The following is a 25,357-nucleotide window of genomic DNA, read 5'->3' on the forward strand; positions in this document are numbered from 1 at the left end:
TACAGAATTCTGCTCTTCAACAAACCATATTATGAGTTTCCTGGGTGTATTTTATTGACTAGCTCATTACACAAAATCCTAGAAGAACAAGATGTGCTGAATGACCTTTAAAAAGCCTCTTTTTAATTTTGACAGATTAAAATGGAAGTAGTTACCTTTGCTTGCTTTTCAATTCCAGGTCAGCTGCTGTTGCTACACTGTGGCGGGTGTCACTAGAAGCAATCACTAGGTGGAGAACAGCTTCGAGTTCAGGCACCTGTTCAGCTTCTATGAATTTCACTATACCTAATTTGCACTGTAGATAAATCACGGAAGGGAAAATAGTCATCAGGAAAACAAAGAACAGACACCAAACTGTTGTTCAACCAAGGGTGGTCACAAAAGAAAAATGAATAGTAGCAACAGCAGTTCTTACGTAGGCTCAGTTTATGATGTGCCATGGCCTGTACTAGACCATAAATAGTCATGATTTCATTTAACCCTCACAATCTATGAGATACTATGTAATCAATTTCCAGAAGTGGAAATTGAGGCAATGCTTAAGAGATTAAATCATACATAGTCAGTAAGTGATAAAACAGGATTCAGACACAAGTCTCGCAATCTCCATGATCACTGTACACAAGGCCTCTCTTCCTATATAACAAAGCTCCTCTAGTGTGATGAGGCCTTGAATTCCAAATTTGGAACCTCCAAGTAGAAGGGTAGAACATTAGGAATAAAGTGTTCCAGGAATTTTTGTGACAGTTCAAATGGCGCTAAAGAACTCTACTGTTTCATTCTATTGTTAACATATTGCTTCTTATCCTCTGAGTTAGAGGATACTGTTGACATCTAATTCTTACCCTCTATATGCTTGCACACTAAAAGAAAGGAAACAGAATTTCAAGTGCAGGCTATTAAACAGAAAGTGCAATCTGATCATACCTTCAGTGCAGTTTGGCTGAAATGAAATGCTGACTAAAGAAAAAGAATCTGCTTAGAACTTTAAACAATATAAACTTGTGATAAATTTCACTACAAACATCCTCAGTTACTAAAAATACCCCTGCAAATTAAAATTTTATCTTTGCCTTAAAAAAGTCACTGTATACTAATTCTAACACGATTAATTGCTAAATAAGAAAGAATGCGACTTATAAAGCATGTGAAAAAGCGTACGAAAAGCAGACGTCAATCTTTTACTTGAGCCATGAAAAGGGCAGTCGTGAAAGCCAAGGACACCAAGATATGCAACCCCAAATGTGCAAATTAAAATGGAAAACGCAACAGCCACCCAACAGGAAACTTTTCAGAATAGTATATGGTTTACATGGAATTGCAATTTTATGCAGACATTTAGAAGGAGATAAAGAAAAAGAAATTTTATCCATGACGCTAAATAGTGCATTCTAGCATTCCAACATCAAGACAAACTCTGCCCTCGAGTTGATTCCGACTCATAGTGGCGTATAGAGGAGAGGGCAGAACTTCCCCTAAGGGTTTCTAAGACTAGCTTTATGGAAGTAGAAGTATAAAATTGATTAAAGGCATAGAGGCCTTTTGAAATCAGTCGATCGTAACCCACAAAATATCACAGTGCAAAGTTAAAAACGATAGCCCTAGCCTTGCACTAGGAGGCCATGGTGAACCTAGTGAATCTCTCTAGGTCTTTGGCTCCTTTTACAAAAGGATACTAACAATGTCTATGCCTCATGGAGTTATGTGAGGATTAAAGGAGACAATGCACTTAAGAGTACTCAGTACAGTGGCTGTCACACAGAACACAGAGTCGATAAAGGATCTGCTACTATTCAATTTCTTACCTAATGGTCTGAGAAGGAAAAGAAAAGGATCTATAAAATATGAGGTATAGTAAAACAGTTGTAACTCTCACTGAGCAAATCATTCTATAAATTTGTTAGGAGCCAAAATTCCCCACCCCTGGCTCCGTTTTCCCTCTCCTGGGAACACTAGTTTGATCAATGGCCACTTACATTCCAAGAAGAAAGGATCAAATCTTTAGACTGCCATGGATAGATAAAGGAAGGATTGGAGACTAACCCATGTTGCTTGAATTCCAAAATAATTACACACTGATCTCATCTGTTCTTCCCTGAGGTGCCTGATGGCACAGACACAGTGAGGCACCGTCTCTGTAGAGCACCAGGCATTTTTAAAAGCTGCTCAGAGAACATCTGTGTCCTGTTTAAATCCAGAACAAAATGCTTAATGCCCATTTGTACATTTCCAAGAAGAAATATAAAAGGGAGTCATGCTTTTCTCCCACATTGTCAATTCTGAAATATAGGGAGCTCTTTGTTTTGCACAAAATGTACAGCCCTAAAAAGTTGAGAAGTATAAGGCAAGTTGTATTTTAAGTGTACCAAAGGAGCTAAATGATTATTAAACCTATTAATTAAAAACTAAAATGAAATTAGTTAAATTTACTCCATTTGTAAGTAGGTTGTTTAGAAATATGTAAACAGTATTGGACAAACTAAAGAGCATCTCCCAGTCCTCCCTCCCTAGGGCTTTCACAAAGAGCTGACATGATGGACAGAGCACATCACATCGCATGCTCCTTCCAACGTAAGTCAATAGAGTCTGCATACACTAGAATCATGTTATGCATGCTTCCATGAACTTCACAGGGGCAAGTGCACAAGGTTAAGTTCCATTATGAAGGAGTATGATACCTGTTCCAACTGTTCAGGTGTCCAAGGGTTATCGCCAATAACTCGCTTTGCTGCATAAAAGCTCATTCCTGGAGGAGGCTGTGGGATTCCAGAACCTCCTCCACTATTTGAAGAAGAACCCTGTGCTGAAGATGAGTTCTGGCGACTCTGAGATTCATTTAACACATATCTGGGGAAAAAATAAAACGTTAACCCCTCTATAAAAACACATGAACACAAACACACACGTAGGACATTCCATTATATACATCCTCTTATAATACTTTTCATTTGAAATTAAGATTTAATCTTAAAAATACTTTGAGATCTCTAAAAATGGCATCTAAATCTTTAACACATTGATACAAATGAATATACATTGTTCACTCCCAAGCTATAAACTATTGGTGTACAAGCCACTATGATCTTTTTGGATTTTGAATTGCCACGTTGGCAAACACAGAGACAATTTTGTTACACAAAACCCTTAAAATAGAAAAGTGTGTGTGGGGAGGAGGGTCAGAGTGGGCACAAGAGAGCCATTAGCTTTTCTTATTTTATATTCAAAGTCCTTTGTAGCTACTTATTTATTAATTCATTATCCTATTCCATTTTTAGCTCCTTTAGTTTAGAAATAAGATCTCTGGTAAATTCATTTTGATCCAATTAAACTGCTATTTCTCATTCACAAAATTGAAATTTTAATATACTTTTCATTCAAACCCTTTTGAAATCTAAAATTCTAAGCTGATGAATTCTACCATCACACTCAATGTTAAAATAACATCATTTTTTAAAAAAATAAAACAATGCTTGGAGCCTAATAGCATAGTAAATTATTCTACATTATTTATATGCTATATCACTTATATGCTATATCCATTCAATTCTTAAAATCACATATTTTTTAAAATGCAATACCCATTAAAGAATCCATTTACATTTTTATAGAACATACAGGCCTGCAGAGGAGAGAAACAGTAAAGAATGGCTGCATTGTGGGCTAGTTGAGATGGAGTCCTTCGTGCCAAATTTATACTATCCATTACATTTTTGATCAGGGAATAAGCATGAAAAAAAGAAGCATTTTAGGAAAATTAGTGCAGCATCCAGGCAATCTACAAAAGAAATAGGCTGGAGACAGAGCACAGCCTATGTACTATATCAGAGACCAACTCACTCACTCAGTAGTCAGCGAGTCAATTCTGACTCATTTCAACTCAGTACAACCCTATAGGACAGGGTAGAATTGCCTCTGTGGGTTTCAGAGACTATAACTCTGTACAGGAGGAGAAAGCCTCGTCTTTCTCCCAAGAAGCAGCTGGTGGTTTCAAACTGTTGACCTTCGCGGTTAGCAGCACAACATGTAACCTACTATGCCACCAGGGCTCTTACCAAGGACCAAAGATAGAACCTCACAGTCATTAAATAAGGCAGACACAACAATAAAAGCACAAAACAGCAACATAGATATGTTTGTGTTCAGTCAAGAAGATCCAGAAAGTAGTACAATTAAGTCAGTCTAGGGTAGGAAACTTATGTGAGACGCTCGTAGGTGGCATCTCGGCTAGCTGGGGAAGCTTTTCCCAGGTGCTTTGCTTGTTTGTTTGTTTGTTTGTTTGTTTGTTTGTTTGTTTGTTTTTCTCTTCTTTAAATGTGGAGCATTCTTGCAAAGAAAACGTCATGAAATTATGATTTATGGCTGGCAATAGTATCTACAGCTTGTTAACGTGAGTTGGTAAGATCTGCGTTTTTAAAAGGGGAAGCTCTAGTACGCATGTTCACTCATGTATCAGCAACAGCCAAGGGTGGAAACAGCCCAAGTGTCCATCAACAGGTGAAGGGAAAAACAAATTGTGCTATAAATTATAACCCCCTCCCAGGGATAGGGACAACAGAAAAGTGGGTGAAGGGAGACACCGGTCAGTGTAAGACATGAAAAAAATAATAATAATTTATAAATTATCAAGAGTTCATGAGGGAGGGAGGATGGAGGAGGGAGAGGGAAAAAATGAGAAGCTGATACCAAGGGCTCAAGTACAAAGAAAATGTTTTGAAAATGATGATGGCAACAAATGTACAAATGTGCTTGACACAATGGATGGATGTATGGATTGTGATGAGTTGTATGAGCCCCAATAAAATGATTTTTTTTTAAAGAAATGCAAAAAAAAGTGCTATATACATACAATGGAATATTGTTTGGGTTTAAAGAGAAATAAAGCTATGATTAAATCTATTATAAAAACAATTCTTAAAAATATTTTAAGTGAAATCAAACACAAAAGCATAAATACTCTAGGAAATATCAAGAACAGGCAAAGACATACTGACAAAATCGTATCTGTGGCTACCAAGAGTGGGGAATGGGAAGTATAATTCTTAAGGGGCTCTGAGTTTTCATTTTGAGTGGCCAAAAACTTTTGAAACAGAATTATAAGCATGAAAGCGATTGAAAGGGCAAATGTTTTGTGAAACATATACCTATGTACTCGAGTATAAGCTGAGTTTTTTTCAGCACATTTTTAATGCAGTTTCTGTGTTAAAAGTAGGTGCCTTGGCAGATAATCGGGTCGGTTAATACTCGAGTATATACGGCAAATTTTGCTGTTGTTTCTATTGTTGTGTGGTGTTGTCAATTCCAATTCATAGTGACTCTATGACAGAATAGAATTGTCAACTCAGGTCTCCACACAAGGCTGTATTCTATATGGGAGGAGCCCTGCTGGCACTGTTGAGTAAGCTGCTGGACTGCTAACCACAAAGTTAGTGGTTCAAACCCATCAGCCGCTCCTTGGAAGAAAGATGAGGCCATCTGTTTCCATAAAGACTGATAAAGTCTTGGAAACCCTATGCAGTGGTGCTGAGTTGGAATTGACTCAATGTCAGTGGTTTGGGAAAATGGTAAGGGAGCAGACACCAGGTGTTTTTAGCCATGAAGCTGCTAATGGGTTCTAACTGCCAACTTTTGGGTTAGTGGTTGAGTGCTTAATCTTTGTACCACCAGAGGTCCTTACATAAATTTTATCACAGTATTTTTAAAGAGAAAGGAAGCTCTGTGACAAAGGACTGAGAAGTAGCTAAGGAGGGGGAAAAAATCATGATGCGCTGGGGGAAAAACAACCCCCAAAAAAGTAGATAGTAGGAATGGTTGCAGGACACCTCAAAAAAGGAGGAATAGAAAAACCATTTGGCTCGAGACACTTTTTCTTTTTTAAGGTGCTAAAATACAGGAAGGCATGTTCTGTAAACTACTCAAATTACAAAAGGAAGTAAAAAACAGGCAACAAGAGCTTGGTAACTACTCCGATTACTTTGGCAACAAAAGAAAGGAAAAGTGGAGGCAATTTACAAGTACGCGCCTAGTTAGGTAGAATCATCCCAGCACTGACGGTAATTACAGAAGGCAATCAATTTTATAGGGAAGAATAGATTTCAACTTGGATGGGTTGGGTCTGAAATCACAACAGCAAACTCTGCCACAAATAAGACCAATAAACAGCGATGCCAGCGTTTATAAGAGATAAGGGCTATCGCTAAAGAGCTGAGGATCCATTCACAACAAGTGAGAGTTGAAATATTCGAACCACTGTTTGTCATCACTGAGTCAACCCCACTGAAACAAAGTTGGCCAGATTTGCTTTTATTTTTCACTTACCCATAAGGCATCAGAAGGACATCTAGCATGAAGTCCAAAAGCAGCTGCACAGTCTTTGGTTTCTCAGCAAGATTAAAGGGAGAAGCTGATTTTGATGATTCAACAGGGTATTTCATGTGAAAAAGGGTTGGTATTAAAAGATGCATTAAGCTGAAAAACAATTACATTTATTGCAACTACTTTTAAAAACAGGTTTTTATAATGCAAATAACAAACAAAGCAAAAACCTCACAGCAAAAACTGGTATTTTAGCAGGAGTCATCCATTTTCAATACCTTTAATTTATAAAGTGCTAGTCTAGGGGCTGGAATAAAGATGAGGCTTTCTACTCCCGTAAACAGCCAGTCTTAGAAACCCGCAGGGGAAGTGCTATCTTGTCCTGTAGGGTTACTATGAGTCGGCCTCGACTCAATGGCAGTGAGTAGGTCCAGGGACTGGCCTAGATTTTTTCCTCATTGAAAGTACACTGATTGATAATTGGCATTTAGCTTTTATGACTCATCTCTAAAAATACCTGAGGGTAGGGGGAAACTAATATGGACACAGTATTAATATTTCAAGTTATCATAAGTGGTTCTATAGTAAATCTTAGCTAAAGTTCAATTTTAATATGCACTCACTTTTCTTCCATACAGAGTTAATTAAAATGAAATTATTCTAAAGAAATCAAAAATACTCAATGTCAATATTTTGAATACAATCTTAAAAGTTCTGTGTAAATCAAAGTAATAGCTTCAGTAATTCCTTCTGTCACTATATCATTTGATATCCTTAAAAAGATACATTAAAACAATTTCAAACAATGTTTGCAATGTCTATTAATTTTACTTGCAAACACATGCATTATGTCTTTTCATCAAAAGAGAGTATGCTCTAAAAAATTAACTAAAACACTTATCTCTAACTTTCCTCCACACTTTCTACACATTGTAATGATTCTCAACACCAAAAACTAGAAATGAATTGTTGACTAAACCTAGAAAGGGCACGTTATCATCCAAATTTTGTAATTTCTCCAGCTTCCATATTAATACAAACTACTGCTCTGCTTCCTGATAAAACTTCTCTGAAACTTTCTATCCTGCAAGACAGAAATGCTTTAATGAAAGCCCTTTGTAACACTAATTTTCACAGCCACATAAAATTAACTGCTTCAAAATAACTACCCAAAAATACTATCTTTGGATTAATTCTGCACGTTTTGCAACTGTGGACACATCAAGAAATGTTACCGTAGCATTAAACCCAACAGTACCTCTGAGTTACCACAGAACATACAATTACTTGTGAACTGAGGAGGTCAGACTTTCACACTTGTACAAAGGAGAACTACTGTGCGGACTTATTCTGAGTGGCAGTGGTGGGTCCTGCAGGCAGGGAGATGGGATCACTGAGAACACACCTATCTTGCTGCGGCTGAGGCTTCCCTTCCATGGCAGTAAGAAGCGTAGGGGCGAGTTCACACTGCTTTTCCACTGGCAAGCGAGGGTAGCCCATCTTAACATAAATTATAGTAAAATTCTAATGCAGTAAGAAAAGAAAAAAAGCAAGTGAGTTTGAAAGAGAAATTCTACATGGCTTCAATGAAAGTAGTATAATTATAGCTGTAACAAAGAACTCATAAGCATGAATCATCATTCACATGTTCATTACTTGTGCAACTCATGTATCTTGAAGAAGCAATTCCAGTCCCGTTTATTTAAAATGTTTACTTTAGGATGGGCTTCAAACAAGAAAGCATGACCTAAAATCACTAAGAAGTAATAATTTGACCTACGTAACTCTACACACCAAGCAATGGTATCAGATCTCCCATAATTGCATCAATCCTATACGCTGGAATGAACATGACTTGGCTAATTAAACCCTAGGTTGACATTTCCCAACTGGTCAATTAATTAAAACAATTCAATTTCACTGCAACTTTTCAGATTCCTCTACTCCAAGAGCACATGCATGAATGACGAAGCAAGGGAAGCTGAGTCTCGTGGAAGTATCTGTATCGCCGCAATCCATGGGAATGTAGTATTTTAAGCAAACCCACACATGCATATCCAGAATTATACATGAGGATGTGATTTGCTTCTCCATAATACTCTTCATTTTAGAATAAGCTTCAGAAGATTATTCCTTTAAGTACAAATTACTAGGTAAAGTTTAATTGGCACAAATGTTTTCATTTGCTGAAAGCACGGAATACCTATAATAGAGCTGTATGTGCCCACCACCACACACAGGATATCAGGTCCAGAAAGTGATTCTAAAGGTTGGTTACTCCAGACATTGGATAAGAACCATGAGACTCTGCCCCAATGCTAGGAACTACAAGGGTCATAAAGAGAAATCATTTGTCATCACACAACACCAAAATTTTTCATATCTAATCTTCATGAAAACAATCTGATCTAAACTCCTATTAAGAATGCATCTTACTAATTGAATACACATCAAAAACTCTAAATACTTTTTAATCCAAACTTTCATATATCTTCTTGCCATTTTACCGCTTTTACCATCTTCATTATTTTATGTTCATGCCCACGCTACAAAACTCTGCTCTCTCTGTTCTGAATGTTCCCAAACAATCTTTGACTAAGAAATAAATCATTCTTTTATGCATCAACATACCTGACAACTCATTTTACTAACATTTCTTTTCCCGTGCAAACAATCACTCATTTCCCTGTTCCTACCGCTTCCTTTAAAGGTGGTATTTCATACAGATGTGTACTCTATGAGAAAGTACATGTCATTTAAAAAAAACAACACATATTTCAAATATTATAATTATAAAGTAAAATTCTAATCTTGCCAATATACTGATAATTTCTAATAAAGATTATGAAAGAAAACTTCATTTAAGGCAGAAAATATTTTAAGGTAACACTTACTGTGACAAAGGAAACTGCAGCTGGGTCCTGATACTGAACCAACAGTGTCTCCACTGGGAGCTGTATTTTGGGGCGGCTTTTTATACGCTTATTCAGATGAACCAACAGTTCCATTACCTAAGAGAGGTATGAGCTCAAGTTATGAATCCTACTTTAAAACAAATTCATTTTATTGGATCTTATTTATTTTAATAATTAGTAGCTACTTGGTTCTTTTAAAAGATGCAAATTTTACAAGCCAGAAAAGAAATATGGACTATCAGTCTTGTTCAAAATGCTATCCCAAAAATCCAAGTGCTAGGACTTTACTAGTTCGTTTAATTTTATAAAGTCTGACACGTAATCACAGGAGAAAGATGAGGCCGTCTGCCCCCCTAAAGATCGACAGCCTTGGGAAACCCAGGGGAAAGTTTAACTCTGTCCTATAGGGTTGCTATTGGGGGGGGGGGGGGAGAAGACGGGGCTTTCCACTCTCATTAACAGTTGTAGTCTCAGAAATGCACACGGGCAGCTCTCCCCTGTCCTAGAGGGTCACTATGAGTCGGCATCGACGTGATGACAGTGAGTTGAGTGATAAGGGTTACTATGAGTCACAATCCACTCGACAGCAATAGTTTCTATTTTTGGAGTTCACTTAATCAAAACTGAGGTCAAGATATACTGAAGCTGAGTCCCTAAAAGGAAGATGTGTGAACAAATCATTACAACACACACCATGAATACCACAGAAAGATAAATCGACACAATGCTATGGGTTTCCACAAGAAAGAGTCGTCAAATCAAGGACTTAATTAATGGATGGAGGAAGTAACAGGAACATTAAGTCCCAAGAACAAGTCAATTTCAAGCAGAAAACCTGCTCCAAGAAGATCCAAGCCTTGGATTCAAAGTCACAGAGAAGGGACCAGACAGAGCTTCCAAAACTATAAATCTTTAAAGGTGTAGAAAGCTTCTTCTTTATTCCACAAAACAGCTAGTGGTTTCAAACTGCTGACCTTGAAGCCACAGCCTAATGCATAGCCCATTATGCCACCAGGATACACAATGGTAAAAGATAAAAGCAGGACTCAGGTAACCAAAGGATTCAAGTTCGATGCTGAGGAATTTTCACTTTATCCTGAAGATCCACTGATTCAATTAAAGAGTGTTAAAAAATAAATAAAAGCTTCCTTTCCTGCATATGAAGACAAGGTCAAAATAGAAGTCGAAAATTCAGTAATGCCCACAGACAGAAAGGAAGCTACAGAGGCTGTGTATAATGACTACAATGGGTCAGGTTATCTGCTAAGAGAAGAAACTGACCATTGAGGGTGCGGGGAGGGGGTGTTATAATGATTTTTGAAAGATTCAGAAACCCTCATTTAAGGCTTTAGAATTCTAGCTCAAGCTACACTGGAGGGCCAAGCCTAAACTACTCCCATCTCTTCTGAAATGCATGGTCTAGCATCAAAGTAGACATTAAGGAGTGCTCTTGGGACGTCCAAGGAAGTGACAGCCGATGCCGAAAGGGTTCTAGAGCAGTCGCAACGAAACACGTGAAGGTAGTTTAAATATGAAAACAAATCGATAATCAATTAAGTGAAGAATGATAATAGTGTCTGGCATTTATCAGTTTCTATGTAATAGGCATTTTGCATTCCATAACAAATCTGATTCTTTAACTCATCTGATCCAATGAGGTTGTATTTTTGCTTTTCTTTTACAGATCAGGAAGCAGAGGCTGAGGACAGTGAAGTGCCCTGTTTAAGGATATAGAGTCAGGACATGGTACAGTCAAATATAGGACAAAGAGTGTCCCAATCCTTCTTGCATACCTAATAGACATCCCCCCCCCACCTTTTTTTTTGTTTGCATTAAAAGGGTTGAATAGGTTTATTTAGCTCCAACAGCCACTACAAAGACTGACTCATTTAGATTCTAAGACAGTTTGGAAGGGCTCCATCTCCGTTGCTTTGGAGTTGGAGTTCCAACCAGGAGGGTCCATTCAAAGTAAGACACCCACTACGATTCAATCTCATGTGTTATAAAGTAGAACTGAGACCCACAGGGTTATCTTGGCCATAGTCTTAATGGAAGCAGACTGTCAAACCCTGCTTCTCTGATGCCACTGGATGGGCTTGAATCACCAACCTTTTACTTAGTAGTACAGAAAAAAAATTGTTTGCAGAGTAACTTATTCTTTAATTATTTAATTCCATAATTCCACTTAACACCGTTTCATTGACATATAGTTCATATACTATACAATCAGTGATTTAATCATATTAAAGAGTTGTGCAAACATCACCACAATCAATTTTGGAACATTTTCTTCATTTTCATACGCATTTATTATTCGCTCACCATTACCCCTCAACCTTCCCTGCTATATAACCCTAAGTAACTTTTCATAATAGACATTCTTAAAGAGTCTCTTTCTCCAAAGAACTCAAATCAGGATACAGAATCCTTTTCAGGATAAATATCCAGGAGGCCATATTGTTTTTCAAATGTATCGATCAAGCCCCAGGCCTCCTAGAATCTCTACTACTTGTATCTGACACTGATGCACGTATATAGTGGGTGCTAGATGTAGCTTCCTTCTTAGCATATCATGAAAGCTGGTCCTAAGTCGAATTCTCCATTGAGAGCGTCACAATAAAGATAAAGTAAGTAGATTTCAACAATGAGAACAAAAAAATTACTTCATAGTACTCAAGGGTAAGTCAGAAAGTATTGCTACACAAGCATAGATCCCTTTATTAAACTGAAATACCAAAATGTGGGGCTACCGTGTTTCAGCATACCCTACCCTCCATCTATGTCTATAAAGATTGAAGGCAGCATTTCTATTTCTCTAACTTCCTGAAGGTTTTACACCACACCGTGACAAGGGCACTTTTAACATTCTCAGAGATTGAAATTGCTCCTTTTCAATATTCTTTGAATTGGAGGGAAAGAAATCGGAAGGGAGAGTATTATGGCTGGCTGTAGAATGGATGGGGTAAAGTGTCCCAATACAATTCTATAGGACAGCCCTTGCCACCCTCAAAGAAGGAGCAGGTGTACTGTCGTGATGGAAAATCATTCCTCAGTGCAACTTTCCAGGATTTTTTCTCACCAGTGTAGCTTTCAATTTTTTTCAACTTTCTTTTTTTCTCAACTTTCTTATAAGCCTCATGATAGCCTTTTATCCCTCAAGAAAATCTATTACGATTACCTCTTTGAAATGCCAAAAAAACAGCTGCCACAACCATCTGAATTGACATCTCTGCCCAGAATTTAACTGACCCAACAGATTCCCTTGGAAGTTCCTGTTTTGATTAGACATTTTTTTAATAAAGGCACCCTAATAAAACTACCGTGTTACTAGGCAACTTGTCTGCAGCCATCCACTGATTGCAAAGACATGTTTAAACATGTTTTGTTGGGAATTTGGAATAAGCCCATGAATGTCTGAACGGGAACCCACCCCCAGTCGCAATACTTTTTTACTTACTCTGGTATATCCATTAATTCACCACAATTCCCCCAACTAGCGGGACATACTTACCTTTTTCCGTACTCCTTCCTGGGTGCTAGACAATTTGAGCAAAACAGGAGGAAGGAATTTAGATATAATATTCTGTAACTGTTCATCTGTTTCAGCATGGCCAAGTCGTAAAAAGACCCGTTCAAGCTGATCTATAATACAAAAAGAAAAGAGAGAACCTAGCACATCACACATAACCAAGATCAGTAATTTTTATTGTTAAATTCTTTATTTCTATATCACAGATCCTTTCATCAGAGGTTTAACATAGTTGGCCCTATATGCAGCTGATTTTAACTCAGCTATGAAACATCAACTAATTCTATTGCTACAACTGTTGAGGTCATGCAAAAATCAATCAAAGTACCTCCTATGGAGTGCTGCAGATCCTCTAAGTTACTTGAGTGCTAGGGAGAACACACGGTTTGCAGGTACCTTCTAGGACTAACTAGCAGAGTATAGCAGAACTCTTATCAGAGGCCTTCTGACTAATGAAGCTTCAGCAGAAACAGAATCGCTGCCCATTACTATGCTGAGGCAAGAAAGTAAGGGACTTGTCTCCACCGAGAAAGTCATTGCTATAAAAGCATGTTAAGCAACACCATGAAATGTTCTTTGCAAAACCAAACTGTAATTAAGTATATAATAAGCAAACTGCTTCTTCAAATATACTGTAGGGCTGCAAAAAGGGAGGGAAGGTATAGGCAAAGGGGTAAATAAATATAGACTTAAGCTATACATCAAGCAATGGCACGGACTGGGTACTGATATAATTATTGTTAATATTTCAGGTGTGATAATGGGGGGAGGGAGAATACAGTCGGCCTTGAAAATCAGTTGCAATGAAATCAACATTGACTATTAAAGATAATGACTGTTCAAGTTGAATGAAATTTAGATTTCAGGTGGTACCCACCATCTCCCAAAATGCTAGCTCACTGTGCCCTAATTGTTTATACAAACAATATGGGTTATGCTGAGTGTCTGCCTTCATCCTGGGAAGGTGTAGCTTTAATATGACCAAGGAAGAGGGTGCACATGTAAGCAGTCCTGCTAAAAACACCCCGGGGCCCTGTGTCTGAAATGAGCTTCCCTGGGAGACATTTCACAAACTTCCTTAACTCACTGCTACTGGAATTAGGTGTATCCTGTGTGACTCCAGAGGAAAAACTCTTGGACACTTGCCCTTGGTTTCCTTAAGACTTCACCCTACGTACCTTTTCCACCTGCAGGTTTTGCTGGGTACTCTTTTGCTGTAATAAATCTTAGCACCGTAACCATGAATATGACTATATGCTAACTCCTATCGTTCTTCTAGGAAACCAGCAAACTTGGGGGCAGAGAGTTGTGCTGAGGACTCTCAACATGTGTAATTATGTACGGTTTCACCTGAGACTCTTATAATAATGCTTTCTGCTTTTGAGTCTGTGGTCCATCTAGAATTTTTTTTCCTTCATAAGGAGAAATAAAGGAAACTTGCTTTCTTGTGTTTTTCTCTCTTGCTCATTGTGACATAAAACACAAAATAAATAGATAAAATATAAATGTACCATTTAATGGATTATTATAAACACCCATGTAAGTACCAATCAAGTCAAGAAAAAGAAAATCTATTTTGAAACCTGCATAAAGAAAACACCTGTAGTGGAATTACAGAAAAGGTGAGGGTTGAAAGATGGTTTAACATAAAAAAGCATCCTGATAGTTAAAGACTCTTCTAAGTACACATAGGTAACTAGAAGCAGAGCAAGAATGTCAAGAGTATTTTGACCTTTGGTCTAGACCAGACCTTGCCTACAACATCCATCAGTCTACAACAGCGACCCTCTGTCACAAAACACCTGTGCTGTACCTACAAGGGGGCTTCCAAAGGTTGTGGAAAACCAGAATTAAAAGATAATGGGGATCAGCAGGGAGCAGAAAAAAAGAAAGAAAATAGACAATGGGATTTTCTCCATGAACTGTTTGAAGCCTCTCATACTATCCCATATTCAGGGTGCCGTGTCTGAAAGAACATCTCAAAGTTCCTAAGAAGTGCTCTCATCTAAGCAGTATTTATGACAAAGCGGGGAAATATACAAATTCAAAGAGCAGAAAAGACTAAAGAAATCTCGCTACCATGAATAAGAAGCTAACATCTAATCTTTCAAATGCAATTTACCTTATGTCCTATTCCCTGCTCATCTAAATCTTACTCCTTCAAGATCCAGCATTCGCTTATTTTCACTGGGAAACACTCTCTCCCTAAACACTCACTTATTCAAGTCTTTGTTGAATCTCTACTAGATGCTAGGACCTAGGCATAAATAAAGATTTACCATGGGAGATAAGGGCATTGACCAGGCTTACAGGCTTACCTCATTTGTGTATGGTATTTCTTAAAGAAAGAAAATAAAATGAATCCTTCCTAAAGGTGAATCTGTCTATAGCAAAGGGACCTTCTCAACCACATAATCCATCACTACATAACAGTCATACAAATCACAACTTCTCAAACGTACTGCTATTAGCCCAAATCTTTTGGTTAAGCAAGTCCTTCAACCCTTAATACTCTCCTAACCTTTCTTAATCATCTCCGAACATCCAAATGCACCTAATTCCAGGTCTAGCTTAAATACAAATATTACACAGCTCCTGCCCCAATTATACCCTCCATGAGATCCTGGCACTACAGAATCCAACAGACCTCTCTGGGTACTTAACTTCTCATGGAGTATAATTTGAATCTGATTCCACCCAGATCCTTACTCATTCTTCAACCTCTACCGGCCCTTCAAGTTGAGAACCACATTCTCATGTACACCAGCTCTTTAACTCAGCATCATGAATACAGTCACTGAATTACCTGATGAATAAAACTCAAAACCACCACTGACAATTCTGATTCATAGAGACACTGGCAGACAAAGTTAGAACTTCTCCAAAGGACTTCTGAGGCTGTAAATCTTTAAAGAAGCAAACCACCTCATCTTTCTCCTGCTGAAAGGCTGGTGGATTCAAACCACTGCCTTCCCTGTCAGTTAGCAGCTCAATGCTTAATACACTGCATCAAAAGAAAGAGCATTTCCTCACACATACGACAAGCTATGTCAAAGTTTCTACATCTAACATCTGTAGCAAGGTCAAAAAGGAAATTGATGGTAATTTATAACACTTTGACACTGGAATCTCTGGAAAATGAACTTTTACTTTTAGGTAACATGACAAGTGTTTAGGGGGCTAGCAAAAAAAAAAAATCCCAAGGCCTGTGTAGCAGAACCTCTTATTCAAGGCATCAGGAGGGGTAACAAAAGTTACAAAAGCTTTGTTCAGTCAAGAAAGTGTGGGGAGGGTGGAAGGAAAGAGCAGAAAACCAAGCACTCCACATCAAGCCTTTCCCCATTCCTCAACAGCTCTGTGAATTAACCCCTAAGACGCGTGAGGAGATAAATTTTTAATTGGTTTGGCTTCGTGGGAACCAGTGAAACAAGTGGGTTTGTGTCTAGGTCGACACGAGCGGAGCCAAAGCAGCACGTGCAGAACTGAGAGCCCAGCATTAAACAAACCCACAAGGAACTAAATGACAGGAGACTCACAAAATTAGAAATGGAGCAAGGCATGAGTACCTCTGCACTTTGTCAATCTGTGCAATTAGAAGTTAGAAGCTAAAACTATGAAGGATAAAGAAGCCCTACTAGGTAATACACAAAAATATTTTCTGGTAAATGAAATCCTGTAACAGTCTATTATGTTTCTTCAAAAATTATTTATCTAACCAGGTACTAACTGGTAATTAAGTTCCATTTCATCTACTGATTCTCAAACACTATTTTAATTCCCTAAAGTTTACTCTACTACTTGCTAAAACCCAGTCAATGCCAGGCGGATGCTTTCTTTGGGAACTAATATCTAAAGCTTAGTCTCTAATCTTTGTTTTTAAATACAGGCTCAATTCCTACCCCCACCTCACCCTGACCCACCTTTATTAAGAGGAATTTAATAAGTCAAATGTACCTAAAAGAAGAATGTCAGGAACTGCAATAAGCCAGGGCTTTAAACCAGTTCTTCTTGGTTCGGTCATGATCACCGAGATGAAATCAGAATAAACCCAAATTTGTAAAATTTCGATATAGCAGAATCATAAGCAAATGGGGAAAGTTACAGGTCAACGCCCTGCTAGAAACGTAATCTCCCTCCTAGAAAACAAGGGCAGCATGAGCGCCGTGAAGCAACCAAATCTTTTCCACAGCTGTCAGGACCTGAGCCTTTGCTCAAAGATGCTGGGTGGCCAACCAAGATGCTATGAATGTATGCTCTTCCCCACACCCCTGGCAGTAACCCAATCTCCCCCATCAGGCTCAACTCTGCCTCTTTCAAGACTCCCATTCCAAGGTTTCATCCCTGAACTCTTAATTTTCTGGTTATCATTCCAATAAACCCACATTTTACAAAAGCAGGTCTGTTTCACTTTTGCTGCATCTGCCATGACTAAATCATCCAAACTAGTTCGAAGCCCTGCGGTAAACAAAGGCATTATGTTGGGACAAGGCAGGGAAACAGACAATCCACTGTGGTTCTAGGATCCAGCTAAGTAGTATCCTAAGAGGTGAAAAAATGAGAACTTTTCCTGGCACTGGGATCCTGAACAAGAGGTCCCCACTGATGCAGTCCCAGAGAGTATCCTCTCCCCACAGAACTAAGTCAATCAGGCCAACTCTAGAGCCCCCTAGCCCACCAGTCCTCCCCAAGGCTCAGGCATTCCCCCAATCTAGCAAGCCCTGCATCCCTGCACCAGCACACGCACTAGTCAGGAGTTACAGAGAGGGCCAGCTGAGGAGTCAGCGGCCTTGGTTTATACCCTAGCTTTACTGAGTAAGCGTCAGACTCCTGTTGCACTGAGGCCCACAAACATCCCCACATCCCACGGAGGCCCTTTACCCCAGATATAGCAGCTGGTAGATACTTGGTTAGAAATCAGTGTTAGTAAACCAATGAACAGAAGGATTAGTTCAGCTTAGGAGAGCCAATTTAGGGGAGATAATACATACTATGCAAGAGTTCAGACCGCATTCAAGTTAAACATATGATAGTTAAGGTCTGCTCAAAACAGTTACTTACTAAGATAATATATTTGGGTATATAAACTCCACAATGTTATTTTTTAAAGTCGCTATTTAAATCTCAGCATGTGTGGTTTGACCTGCTTGCCTTTAAAATGGTAATATATCAACATGACATTAATACATCTTTCACAGGCTCCAACGCTCTGAGGCCAAAAGAATCTAGGCGAACATAAGCAATGGACTCATTTTTCTTCCAGACAATTCTTTCTACCTCTCAATTTCCTATTTCTCTACAAACATTTCAAATAAAGACAAGAAAAATCCAAATTTTATTCTAAACTTGAACTGTGGTTTATAAAAAAATTTCATTCACATAATCCCTCAAAATTCTGCCTAAGGGAATTAAGATACTGTGTACCGTCATCAGCAATGTACATGGTAGAAATGCTACTGAGGGTAGAGGGGACATAATCAAATTATTAGAAAGCAACAAACTATACATTTGAATTGATCACACAAAACCCTAGGTACTCAATGGGTACTGAGACTGTAAGATCAGAGAATCCTATTCTGAATTCATAGTTTCAAAGAACCAACCATTCTCATCCATATGCAAAACTGCTACTGTTCCCCCCTTCTGCCTCTGAATAAAATAAAATGAAGTGGCTTTTCTATCACAATACAAATCAAAATGGCAGATTTAGGAGTATCCAATTAGCATGAGTATGCCTCTCTAAATATTCTTTTCTCAAATGTATATTTTTAGAAAGACTCTAAGTATTTCTATAACATGTAAAATGATTGTTTTGCAGTGTGGTGGACAGTGCTATATGTAAACTAATACTCACTGTCTTTTCCTTGTGAACCCTATGGAGTATCTTCAAGTTTGATCTTTTTCTCTTCTCTCTGGCTAACTTTTTAAATTTATATTTAGCATCACAAAGAATAGAGGCTTCAGGCATAAACTAACAAGAATTTCCCAGACTCTCAGGATAACAAGAAGAAAAAAAAAAGAAAAACACGAAAGTCTTCAGAGGAAATTGATACCTGATAACCTATGCATTTTTAAATGTTACTTCCCAAAAAATGCATATATCCTAAGAAACCAAATCTACTAACCTCTACAGTCAATGTGATACATGGTTTATCCAGTCTTGACAAAAATCCTCTGTATCACCATGGTATGTTCATCCACTGGTACATATGCAATTGTATAAAGAATCTATTATTTAGAACACCAGAAAAAAAAAGTATAATTAAAAGGACTTACACTTATATAGCTACTATTTTAAAGAAAAAAAAAATAACTACTTTTCATTTCTGTGCTAAAATCTTCTCAGGTGGAGCCATGCTTTGCAAAATAAGAGTGAGGGATACAAATTACAATTATAAACAAACTGGGGAAAGAGTAAAGAATATTTCCATAAACAGAATTCATCCAGTAGAAGGAACTTGCTACAGCTTCCAAAAAAAACTGACTGGCAATTATCACTGAAGACTTAAAAAAAGAACCAGTAATACCAATATAACAAATTTTATCGTGTGTGTGTGTGTGTGTGTGTGTGTGTGTGTGTGTGTGTGCTTGTAAGAAACAATATCCAAATAAAGTGTCTGAAGTTACAACAGCTTTACATAAGAATGTTAGTAAATGGGTGTGTTATTGGCACACTATAATCTACAACTGAGAAGGTAAATTGGTTAACCTTTGACCTTTTGAGTTACTTTTGGCCTTTCTGAACATGCCTCATCCCCCTCCCTGGTTCTTATTTGTCCTCTCACCCTTACCTGTGAATAACCCCACAACAGTCTGTTTATTCCCAGGATTTCACCATCTCTCCCAAACTTCAGAACCAAATGTGTAAATCCTTAAGCCACATCCTTCATCTCTTGCCAGACAGATAACAACCCTTTAAGATAGCTTTTCTTATTATGCCACTTTACGGATGAGAAAGCATGGCCCAGATGTTAGGATCCTTGTTCAAGAACACATAAACTAGAAAGTGGCAGAGCCAGAAGTCAAAACCATCTCTGAATCCAGCCCCAGAGGTTTTAGCACTACAGTCTCCACATGGTGTCTCAATAATTCACCTAATTCATTCAACACAATAAATCTGTCTCTCTTTTCTCCATTTCCACCTTCTTACAGCGGCCTAGAAGCTGGCTATCCTTCAACACCTCCATCCCCATCATCTCTCGGGTTTGATTCTTGGAATCATCTGCAAGTCCTCCCTAATAACCCTCCCTTAGCCAGCCCATCATGTCTGCCGACTTCAGAGACTAGCTAGATCATATTACCTCCTTCCAAATCTGCTTCCACTGCCTCAAGTTGCTCCCAAGTACTGTGTTACTGGCCACTGAGAAAGCCTCCTAATTAGTGTTGCTGCTCTAGTCTCCGGATCCTTCCAGTCAGCATGCCACAGCCACATGTTAGTTCTTAAAAACAAGACCGACTCACGTTGCTTCTTTCTTAAAAGCTTTGAGGGTTCTCCACTGGCCACAGGACAAAGTCCAAACTAGCTTTGTTAGCATTCCTACACAAATGATCCCAAGCCACCTTTCCAACTCCATCTTTTACTGTCTTTTCCACCAAAAACAACAAAAAACACTTCACAAAGAGTTAAAATGCTTATGCAAATCTACTTTCAAAAGCATTAATCCTAGCAATACGGTGTCTATTCTGTCAGTTTTATGAGAAAGAACACTGACAATCAGGAAGGTAAAACTTTCTGCCCAGGATCGCAAATCATAAAAGCCAGGAAAGGCCAAATCTCAAACTTTAAAGTTCAACTTTCCCCCAATATTCCTTGCAGCCATATGGGTGGGCCCTCACACCCACCCCATCAGGTCATAGTTAACAATTTTTTCTGAAAATGCACAATATTTTTCTACCATCTTATCTTAGCTCAAGCTATTATCCCCCTAAGCCTGGAATACTAGTCTCATTCCTTAAGGCTTCCAATGAACTTGCTTCTATTAAGCATTTTGCATATCATTTTTATGTTAAACTTGTTGCCAATGAGTCGATGTCAACTCACGAGATCTCGTGCGTCAGAACTGAGCTGACATGCAACAGTTTGATTTTTTCCCCCCAGAAGAGGACTACCAGGTCTTTCTTCTTAAGTATCTCCTGGTGATCTTAAACTGCCAACCAGTTGGATAGCAACCAAGCTTATTGATTGTTTGCACCACCCAGACTCTCCTGTTTCATAGAGCTATTTACACAATAGGTATTTACAAATTATATAAATCTGTCACACTACTGAACAGTACAACGCTTACAGAATGGGACAATTTTAAGTATGCTTAGTGGTCTGGAACTGATGGGGGTAAAGCATGCCATATGAGACGGAAACCCTTCAGACAAGAGACTGGACAGGCATGAAACTTGAAATAGCTACTCGGCATCACCCATCTGAGTACACTGGTAGTTCCTGCGATTTTAACATCTCCTTTCTGAACAAGGTTAAATGCCCCCAATCTCATCAGCAATTTTCTTTATTAAATAGTACAGTTTACTGAATGCATAATTCAAAACACAAAAGGGAGAAATTTTTGAATGAAAGAATAGAAATCTTAAAAAGAATAATCCACTTCAATTTTTGACACTAGCCGTTTGCCATCAGCTGCTAAGCGAAAGTTGTCTGACCTACGCCAACCGATGGCACCAGGAAGAAAAGCCTGGCACTCTATTTCTGTGAAGATCATAGCCAAGAAAACCCTGTGAGGCAATGCCACACGAACACAGATGGCTCAAAATCAACTTGACTGCAGACCGTTGAACCGTTCCATTCATCCATTCCTTTGTTCTTATCCAGTTAAATCAGCAAAACGTAAATAATACAGACTTGATTCATTATGCAGCTTTTCTACAGACTAGGTCAGTAGCATACATCTCTATCATCTCTTTAAAGCTACTTCACTATGCCCAAGGAATCACATTTGGCAACAAAAGCTACATAGTTTCCCACATCAGATCCTTAAAAGACTAAGCAAAATTCTGACTAGGTTCTCTGACCAAACTTTGCAACTGACAGCTATGTAGCAACAAAAGCTACATAGTTTCCCACATCAGATCCTTAAAAGACTAAGCAAAATTCTGACTAGGATCTCTGACCAAACTTTGCACCTGACAGCTAAGTCAAATGGTTACACTGGAAAGTATTTGCTTTAAATGTCAAATGGCTCCACTGAATAGTATTTGCTTTAAGATTTGTAGGGACAAGTGTTGTCCCTACAAGAGTTGTCTTTATTCCAATGAAGATCAGATTCTAAGGATGCCTAGTAATTATAAAGGCCAGAATATGAAACCACTGAACAGCTGACCAGGTGAAAAGTCACAAATGCTTCCTTCCCTGGGTCAGAAATCTCTGTCCACTGCTGAAATACAACTTCAATGTCAATTTTTCCATGAACGGGCAGGGACTAATATTAAAAGAAAAACTAGCCCACATTGCTAGTACTGAATTCCATTCCAAGTCAAAGAATTATATCAACATATAAAGCAAGACAACTAGACTCTGATCTTAGGTAGTTTATAAATTTATAAACTAGAATTGCCTTTAAGAGTCAAAGCTAATTCTTCTCTACTTTGGCATCTTACCCCCAAACTGAATATGTCTGTTCAACATGAACTACAAACAAACAAATTCACTTCCATGGAGTCGATGCCTCCCCACAGCAATCCTGTAAGACACGGTAGAGCTGCCCCTGTGAGTTTCTGAGACTTTTAACTGTCTACCGGAGCAGAGCCTCAAGCCTGGTCTTTGGAGAAGCAGCTGGTAACTTCAAACCATGGAACTTGCAGGTGGCAGCCCAACACTTAACATACATCAGCATATTGCCACACTCAGTATGCCAGAGATCAGATTCCTTCTAGACATTAGCAAGACCACAAAGAGAAAATACCTTGATTTTGTTATATATTTACATTTTCCCTTCCAGAGAGGGTAATACCATCTATGGTGGATAAGAATTAAGCTAATCTTTAGAATTAGAGAATCTGAGTTCAAGTCTTTACTTTGTAATAACGGTAGCTCCATCACTGGGGCAAGAAGAGCATAAAACTCACAGGGCTGTTGTGAGGATTCAATCAGCTCATATAAGCAAAATAATTATAACACCTGGTAAACCCTCAAACATTAGCTTTACTATTATTTTTTAGCAGTTTTATTGGCATGTAGTTCACATATCATACAATAATTCAATCATATGCTTCACCACTATCCTACATTCCTTTGGGCAAGTTTCATGCTCCATGATAACTATAAAAAAGGAATTTTGGGGGGGAGGGGTGATAAATAAAGAGAAATTATCAACCCTGCTTCTCAGGCGCTACTGCAAAGTGTGGTGGGGGAAGAGATCACTAAAAGCAGACGGAACTTAATTTAAATTTATTTGGCACATGCATTATTTTAGCTGAAAAGGTAAAAAGCCTTGGTGTGAAATCTAGAAAATAGTGCTAAAAGCTAAATGTTTCTAAATAACAGACATGGGAGTCACAGAGATTATTACTGTAGCATCATCCGTATCATCTAATCAGACATTTTGCTCCTTACATAGTGTCCTATTTCCCCAATACTATAATTCTTCATAGAACCAAGCTGTGGTGTTTCTTTAGTACTCTATGGCACTGGTGAAAAGTAGTAAAATAATTGGATCAGGCAACACTTCCCTGAGAAGCTAGCAATGCATCTGATTGGAACTGTTCATCACCGTGAGCGCAGAGGAAGGCGCGCAGAGGAAGGCGCACAGAAAACAGAGCCTAGTGGTTGGTTAGGAGAGCATACTAGAGCCTAAAACACCCGGGATTCACTTCCTCCTCCACCACCACCACTTACTTACTATGGGACCTTGGGAGCCTAAGAAGCCTGTTTCTCACTCCATAAAATAAGGATAAAAATATTACTCGTCTCTTAGGATTATTCTAAAGAGAAAAGGAATACATACAGAGCACTTTGAGCAGTGTTGTTCTGGAACTATTAAGAGGGAAGAGTACTGATGACTACAATTTATTTTGAAAGATAGATGATAATGTAGAATAACCTTATCAATGGTATAACTTCAGTTATGTGGGGGGGTGGGAGGGTGTATGCATACTGTCACTTTCTTTGTTTGCCAAAATACAAGGGAAATATCCCAGCCATAAATAATAGCCAACAAAGATTCAGAGAATTTGCTTGGGTTTTGGGGGGGATGAAATCTGTAAAATTACCTTTTACCAGCCATCTCCCCTTTTATTACAGCCATTCTGAAACTAAAACTAATTTAGTTGAAACTTCTTCGCCAGTATACATGTATGTGATTTCAAGGCGAATTATTCTAAGGCACCAAATGCCAAGTATTTCTTTCTTGCTGGAAAAAGAAATATAGAAACCAAATCAGCAAATAGCTAAGGTAAGGCCCAACAAAATCTACCTTCACCTTAACTGGGAACTACACAAGTATACTAGCACACAACATATACACAAATACTTCAGCTGTTTTAGAATGATACCCCATTGTCTCTCAAGTTTTGTTACCCATTCTCACAGGCAGTTCACCGATGTTAGCATGTTTAATGCCACAAAAGGAACTTACGACATCATATAGTATGTCCATTTTTTAACAACCCAAGAACTGGGCTGTCCAGAAGGTCTCCTGCTGCTTGAGACTAACAGAGGAGCAATCAATCCTGGGGCTATTTGTAACCACACCATGAGACACAGTCTACTCGTGGCTCCATCCTGCCCAGGAACATACCAAGAGTTTCGGCTTCCACAAGAGCAACCATTACTCCTCTCCTACCAGTTCTACGTCAAAGCAGCAAGGAACGCTAATCTCTCCAAGCCAGTCTGGTCTTTAAAACAAAGATTAATTCCTACCTGCCTGCCTCACAAGGTTGTTATGAGAGCAAACGTGAGATCATACACATATATAAGTAGCTTTAAACTGCCTAGCATTAAAGAAACAAAACTATGATGTGGATAAGGAAATTCAGAAGAGGCTTAAACAACAAACTTCACAAGGCTTGTAACATCTGATACAAGCTTCAGTCCATTTAACAAAATAATAACCCCTTTCTTGTTTCTGTCATAAACTGGGGTGGGGGGGAGGATGTTAAGTAACCTAAAGCCTTTCAACTAAGCGTTCCGAATGCCATCCGAAATTGCCCTGCATGTCCTAGGAGAACACGTGTGGCACCGCACACCTAGCACACGCGGAGTGCGGGCCTGCGGCGCCTCGGGACTACACTTCCCACAAAGCACCAGGCGAGGCCGGGCGGCGGGCGGAGCGGGGTGGGATTCGTGGGGACCACCGCTCTCCCCGAACATGGGAAGCTGCGACGTCTGCGATCCGCTGCGCCCCGGCACTCCTTTGGGGACGCGCCGGCCCGGGGCTTCTCCTCCGACGAACGCCTGGCCCTCGGCCCTCCCCCTGCACCTGCGGGCCCACCCCCGGCCTTGACCTTTCGGCTGATTGCTAGGGTGTCACCGCCACGGCGTTTTCACTCGCTTTCCGAAAGCCCCGTGTCCAGAGCGGGCCCGAGCGCCCGGCCAGGGCCCGCGGTGGTCAGGCGGGCCGGGCGGACCCTGCTCGCCAGCCCCGCGGTCCCGGCCCCG

At 39.1% G+C, this 25,357-nt stretch overlaps 1 protein-coding gene across 1 annotated transcript in view; it reads right to left on the reverse strand.

Moving 5' to 3' along the window:
- Positions 1–25,253, reverse strand: part of ECPAS (Ecm29 proteasome adaptor and scaffold) — a 97,509-nt gene extending 72,256 nt beyond the window's left edge. The window contains exons 1-8 of the mRNA XM_004711038.3: positions 25,204–25,253; positions 18,879–18,981; positions 12,739–12,869; positions 9,207–9,323; positions 7,718–7,836; positions 6,316–6,465; positions 2,679–2,847; positions 156–295 (exon numbers count right to left, since the gene is read on the reverse strand). Of these exons, the coding sequence (XP_004711095.2) occupies positions 156–295; positions 2,679–2,847; positions 6,316–6,465; positions 7,718–7,836; positions 9,207–9,323; positions 12,739–12,869; positions 18,879–18,900 (848 nt within the window). The 5' untranslated portion in view covers positions 18,901–18,981; positions 25,204–25,253. The remainder of the gene's footprint in view (positions 1–155; positions 296–2,678; positions 2,848–6,315; positions 6,466–7,717; positions 7,837–9,206; positions 9,324–12,738; positions 12,870–18,878; positions 18,982–25,203) is intronic.
- Between the last annotated feature and the right edge of the window lie 104 nt (positions 25,254–25,357).

This window comes from Echinops telfairi, unplaced genomic scaffold (assembly GCF_000313985.2).
Source record: "Echinops telfairi isolate 266 unplaced genomic scaffold, ASM31398v2 ScPeMD7_7410;HRSCAF=8448, whole genome shotgun sequence".
Lineage (NCBI taxonomy): Eukaryota > Metazoa > Chordata > Mammalia > Afrosoricida > Tenrecidae > Echinops > Echinops telfairi.